This window comes from Rhinopithecus bieti, unplaced genomic scaffold (genome assembly GCF_001698545.2).
Source record: "Rhinopithecus bieti isolate Rb0 unplaced genomic scaffold, ASM169854v2 scaffold_27006, whole genome shotgun sequence".
NCBI lineage: Eukaryota > Metazoa > Chordata > Mammalia > Primates > Cercopithecidae > Rhinopithecus > Rhinopithecus bieti.
Genome location: NW_016813373.1, coordinates 4,849,967 through 4,856,970, shown reverse-complemented (window position 1 = coordinate 4,856,970; position 7,004 = coordinate 4,849,967). Strand labels below are relative to the sequence as shown.

Below are 7,004 nucleotides of genomic sequence, written 5' to 3'. Positions count from 1 at the left end.
TTTTTTTTTTTTTTTTTTCCAATCAGGTTACTAAAAGTCTATACACAAAATATTTTAATGTCCTTAAGTGAAAAATGATGAGCATAAATGTTACCAAGAGTGTGATTGTATAATTTAATCCTGATATACCTCCAAATATTATACCTATTAATATTTATCAGAGAGTTAAGCACAAGCTAAAAAAAGAAAGATACAGATATGACTTGTTTAATGTTCCTGCAAATTTTGTCATCACTCAAAACCCAAATTTCACTATAATTTTTACTTTTGGCTTAACTTGTTCTTTTCCAAGAAAGCCTTATTACCACTAGCTATGGTATCAAAAAAATATCAAATGGCTATTTGATATTTTTATTTTGGCACATAGGCCCTTATTAATGCCAAGGGAGAAGGACTTAATCTCAACATCCGCCCTTGTTAGGTAATAGATGCAAATATTAGTGGACAATATGTGATATATGAATTGTGTCAGGGAAGTCTGATAATATTTTCAGTTAAGAATGATCGCCTGTAAATCTGTATCATCCACCTACACTGCTTTTTATTTGCATAAAAACCTGAGAAAAAATTAGCAAACCTCACTTAAAAATAAATGTCCTTGTAGAATGATAGTATTTGAGCACACATGATGGGGGTTTCACCATGTTGGCCAGGCTGGTCTCAAACTCCTGACCTCAAGTGATCCATCCACCTCAGCCTCTCAAAGTGCTGGGATTACAGGTGTGAATCACCACACCTGGCCCACATTCCTAATTTTCTTAAGAAGTAAATATACAAAAATATACTTCTTGTATATTTCTTGAGACTCTAATTACAGTCTCTCTTAATTGTTATTTCTTATTTCTTGAACAATACTTGTGTGAAGATACTTGTGTGCTCAAATACTATCATTCTACAAGGGCATTTATTTTTAAGTGAGGTTTGCTATTTTTTCTCAGACTTTTATGCAAATATGAAATTTTACATCTTCTTAGATGGAGTCAATTCATTTTTTTTTTTGAGACGGAGTCTTGCTGTCTCACCCAGGCTGGAGGGCAGTGGCACGATCTCGGCTCACTGCAACCTCCGCCTCCTGGGTTCAGCATATTCACCTCTAATCAGTACTGTAAGATAGTGAGTCCCAATATTCTAGAAAATGGAAAGAAAAATGCTCTGAACCAGAAGAAAATTTATTGCCATAGATAGCTTATTTACAGAAAAAATTTCATAGAACTGTAAACATTTTCACATCCTTTCATAAAAAAATTTACACTGAAAACAATGACAATATATATCTACATTTTATATAGTTCATAATGAAAGATATGTTTAAAGTTAATAATAATAAAGACTGATATACAAAATGGAAGAATTTTATGGGAATATTAACGTTTAATAATGTACTACAAAGAAGAGCACAAAATATTTAAGTGCTATGAAAATAACAATACTTGCTTCAGTTCTTCTATATTCTGAAAAAAGTTCACTAGTGACACTGAATTTAATATAAAATTATGAAAATTACACTATTTCTCAATTTCATTAATGCCAAAATAATATGAATAACAAAAATGTTAATAATAAAGAAAAGCTTTGGTATACTTATAAAAACATATTTTTGTATATTTATTAAATTGATACTTTTGGTGACTGGAATATATTACTTGTTACTCAAGAAAATTAGGAATGTGGGCCAGGTGCGGTGATTCACACCTGTAATCCCAGCACTTTGAGAGGCTGAGGTGGATGGATCACTTGAGGTCAGAAGTTTGAGACCAGCCTGGCCAACATGGTGAAACCCCATCTCTACTAAAAAATACAAAAATTAGCTGGGCATGGTGGTAGGCACCTGTAATACTGCTACTCTGGGGGCTGAGGCATGAGAATCCCTTGAACCTGTGAGGCAGAGGTTGCAGTGAGCCTAGATCCCACCACTGCACTCCAGCCTAGGCGACAGAACAAAACTCCGTCTCAAAGGGGAAAAAAAAAAAAAAAAGAAAAGAAAATTAGGAATATGAATGCATGCATTTAAAATGTTCTTACCATAGCTGAATTCTTAATCCACCGACGTTCTGGAATGGGATTTCCAGCTAACAGAGTACAGGGCAAAGTAAGCTGCTGTCCTTCAATAACATTGGCCACTGAAGGGCTGATTCCAATAAGTGGAGCAACTAAATTAGAGAGAGCACAGGCACTTTCAACTCTATTTCACCCAAAAGAAAGGTAAACCACTTTACAGACCCCAAGGACTATAAGTTATGCTATAAAAATTTGAGTTTTCAGAAACAAAATATTTACATGAAAATGGGTATGATTTTGAAAGTAAAAATTAAAGTCTCCTTCTAAGTAGGGGGAATGCAAAAGGACAGGTAATACATTAGTGTAGAAGTAAAAAAGGTAAAAAAGAATGTTTATGACATCAAAGGCCTGAAATGTCAAGCCAAGGTATTTGCAATATATTCAGTAGACAAATGGAGAGTAACTGAAAACATTTATAAATGGAAAAGTGGAATCATCAGGATCATTTCTGGGGGAAATATTAATCTGAAAACTAAGTACACTGGAAGAAATGGGATCAATAAGGATGCTGTTGTAATAGCTCAAGCAAATAATACGAGGTTGACTCTCTTAGATGGAATGATAAAGGAGTATTGTAAATATGCCCTTCTCTAAGAATTAATGAATAAATTTAACATAAAGTAAAATCCCTAAGTGATTTTACTTGGAAAATTTATACATAGACAAATGAAGACATATTTTAAAAACTGTGTAAAAGGTTATTAATGAGAAACATGTACTGACAGATATAAAAACACATTAAATGCTATACTAATTTAAGCAATGTAGTACTATTTCAGAAATACAATTCTGAGGAATAGACATGGGGACATAAACTTACTACGTGATCAAATGGGTATTTTAGTCAGTGGGAAGATAATATTCAATAATATATATTGTGTCAAATGTCTTACTACTTGGAAATAAATGATATATTTTTACCTATCATACACAAAAATAATTCCATGTTGACTAAAATAACAAAAGTAAAAAAGGAATCAGAAAAGACCACGACTCTAATATGTGTGTGTGTGTGCGCGCGCGCCTGTGTGTGTGCGCGTGCATGTGTGTATTCATGTTTAGATTTAAAACAATTTATTTATATTGACCTTCATTTTGGAGCAGATAATCTCTAAGGTTATTTCCAGGACTAATATTCTAAGAAATATGAAATGTGGTAGGGAAGGGAAGGCTGGTCTAGTAATTAGTTATTTATCTTATTTTTTTTTAAGTGGCACAGGCAAGAGACGACATAGTAAAAGAAGTCTGATGATTTTGAAGACCGTGGTATGTAGACATTCAATTGATCTTACCAAGTCCGGTCACTGTTATTGTTGTCTCTGACTGGATCTTTCCAAACTGGTTTTCAGCTTCACAAATATAGGTTCCTTTATCACTTGCCCATAAGTCTAAAAGGAAGAACTCATTTACTCATCTAATACCATCTATGGAGCATTAACTATGTGCCAGAAACAGTGCTGAGATCTGTGGATGGAAAGTGTGCACTGCCTTCTGGTAGAGAAGGGGACATACACAGAAACCAGCAGTCACACCACAGTGAAATAAGTACTACCAAAGAGTCCCAGACAGTGAGTTCTGGAAACAGAGACAGAAGTGACTGCATGAAGGCAATTGGAGAAGGATTCACACTGAGGTAATATCTGAGTGAGTAGAATAGAGGAAGGGGAGTCCAAATCTAATAGATTACAAAAGCAAGAGCTTTTGTAATGACTAGAAAAATCATGGCCCGTACAAAGAATGGAAAGCTGTACCATCAATGAACTCTGCACCACCACCCTGTTAGAAGCTTGCAGGGGAGATTTTTTAGTTGATGCAATGATTGGAGAAGTCTGCTGGCATTCAGTGGGTAAAAACTAGAGAGATGATACATGGGGCAGATTCGCAAATAAACAATTTTCCCAAGTCCAGCACGATTTTGAAGCTCCCACTGAAATGTGTGTATTTCATAACTTTGTTTGTAACTACGTGAGTCTACAACCTAATTCTGTATGCATAGAAGAAAGACAGAACTTTAGTAATAATTGCACATCATCTTAGAAAATCACTTCACCAGCTTGGAGTTTTTGAGTCATCAATCCTATACTCCTGCGTGAGCCTGCATTTGAGCTATTGAATTCATAATGATGCCACATAAATGTATCTTCATATTGTGTAGACAATGTCAGAGTATTTACATAATGAAATATACATTATTTTAATATAAATTACTTTCCCTCATTTTTCATTTGTATGTGTTAGATATTAACATAATTTTTATGTAGTTAGATCAAATATATAAAATTTTTCCAGATAATAAAATATTACAAAATATTTGTAATTAAAGAGGGTATTGGAGCCATGAGGATGGGGACTACTGAGTTATAGGTTGTGTGGGGATAGTCAGGAGACTGAAGTTGAAGAGGTGGGCTGGTGCCNAAAAAAAAAGAACATGGTTTTGTCTTGTGAGCAATCAGGAAGGAAGGAGAGAATTTTAAATAGGGGAATGAGTATAACCTTGTAAAATATATGACCCAAAATAAGCAGTTTAATCTATTGATAAGATTTGAACAGAGAGAAGTGCAGCTTTCCAGTATGAATAGCTCCATACTATCTCAGATAAAGAACCATGACAACGTTTCCATTCCTCTGCTAACCATCTGCATTTAATTGTAGAACTGCATCTGGTAAACTAAGTCAGCATCCACTCTAAATAGCAGACATTCATTTGGAAATAAAAATTCAGCAAACCACCCGATTAATAAATCATACATTAGTTCTAACCAGGATATTTTTTGTATTCCGAATTCTTGGGCTAATTTGTGCAGAAAAACAACATACCATGAGAACCAAGTTTCTAATCACTAATTTCCTTTCAGACAATTTAATTTTGACAATTAGTCAACTGTTGCTCAAGATACTGAGCTCTTTTATTCTTCCTTTTCTTTCATCTCCTTTAATTAATTTGTTTTCAGGTCTCACTTTTTATCAACATCTGGGTTGTTTCTCATCATCACTCTTTGAGCTTTTCAATGTTCCCTTTCTCTCATCTCTCTTCCTATCTTGTAGCAGTGTTGTTCTGAAACAGTACTTTCATGTACCTTTTCCTGCCTATCAAACTTGGAATGGGGCTCTCTAACTTCTAGCTCATCAAATCCATTTTTTTCACCTGGACATTCAAGTCATGCACAATCTGACCCAATCTGATGTGTGTTTCCCAGTAGCTCCTTTTATGGGCATCCACTCAGAGAACAGACTGCAAACTACCTGGGTGAGGGACGCTACATCTGACTCTGTCCACCATAGAGTTCACCACAGAGCTGAACACTGAAGCACTTGTTAGTAGACAATGTAATTGATATCTGGAAGTTTAAGTGGCCAATGTACATTTAATACTGTTAATAAACTTGGGCCAGGCACGGTGGTTCACAACTGTAATCCCAGTACTTTGGGAAGACGAGGTGGGTGGATCATTTGAAGTCAAGAGTTTGAGACCACCCTGTCCAACATGGTAAAACCCATCTCTACCAAAAACACAAAAATTAGCTGGGTGTGGTGGTTCACACCTGTAATCCCAGTTACTCAGGAGGCTGAAGCAGGAGAACTGCTTGAACCTGCGAGGTGGAGTTTGCAGTGAGCCAAGTTCATGCCACCGCACTCCAGCCTGGGCAACGGAATGAGAACACGTACCCACCCAAAATATAAAAATGAAAATGATTAAAATAATTAACTTAGCAGTAACTGATTGAAAGCTTTCTATAAAATACCCCAAACATCCCATTATTTTAAAAAATGCAATTAATTATCTAAATGCTTTTCCTCCTCTTGTAACACCATGCAATTATTCTTAGCATTATTTGAAAAAATAGAAGGTGCTTCCAAATATCTGAATACTGAATAGCTTATAAAATATTTAGATGAGAAAGTAGTTGGCTTTTGTGGGGGTGGCAGGGATCTTTTGCTTCAGGCAGATACAACTTTTAATAAAGGAGTTTCCAAAGCATCCCTATGTTGTTATGTACTGTTAGACAAAATAAGTAAACTAATAGTAATATTTTACCTTTCTACACAACAATTATTTCAAGAGTCAAGGTAATGTGACCACTTATCTATGTAGAGGCTCAGGTGACTCTACTTGCAATAAGAAATGGTAAGGTATGAAGAAGTCATATTGTTTCATAAGCCTTTACGATAAATTAATGACATACATTTGAATAAAATATAACTCATTTATGATAATTCCCAAATATAAAATGCCAGTACTATTTCAAAGTAAAATGCAATGAACATAAAATGTGTTGGCAAGATTAATATATTATTTTAAATAGCAATACCTATGTATAAAACATAAACGTACAATATAAAAGTACATATTCATACAAAATATATTTCCTTCAACCTACTTAAAATAAAGAGAGCTCCTGTTCTTAGTTGGCTGATGGAACTAACTGAAAAAGGTCTTGAGAAAATCGGCATGTTGTCTAATCTTCGCCATTTGATTGTTGGTTCTGGATAACCCTGAACGTAACAAGGTAATGTCACATTTGAGCCAATTTCCATAGACACGTCAGCAGGTTCTTGTATGAAAACTGGAGGTGCTGGAAGATATTACAAACAATAAAAAAGTCATTGGTATATTATCCAGGTATATTAAACATAAACTTAAACATTAAACTGTCAAACTGACTGAATTTGAATTATTGTTCATATTATATTGTAAATTTACCCCGTTGATATTCCTCTCTTATGTAAAAATGAGTGTTTCTTTTTTGCTTTATAAATGAAGAGAGACACTTAGAAGCCCAACCATTTCCTTAAAGTGATAGATGATAAAAAGAGTGGGAGTTCAAATTATAATTACCTTAAATAAAGAGAATCTTTCTGAGGACTCTGTTCTGTTCCATTGGTCTATATCTCTGTTTTGGTACCAGTGACAGACTGGATTAAGAAAATGCGGCACATATACACCA

General features: G+C 34.6%; 1 protein-coding gene across 1 annotated transcript in view; it reads right to left on the bottom strand.

Annotated features, from left to right (window-relative positions):
• HMCN1 (hemicentin 1) overlaps positions 1-7,004 on the bottom strand; it is a 460,634-nt gene that overhangs the window by 214,113 nt on the left and 239,517 nt on the right. Inside the window, 3 exon segments of the mRNA XM_017848051.1 lie at positions 2,023-2,150; positions 3,351-3,446; positions 6,438-6,632. Coding sequence (XP_017703540.1) covers positions 2,023-2,150; positions 3,351-3,446; positions 6,438-6,632 — 419 coding nt within the window.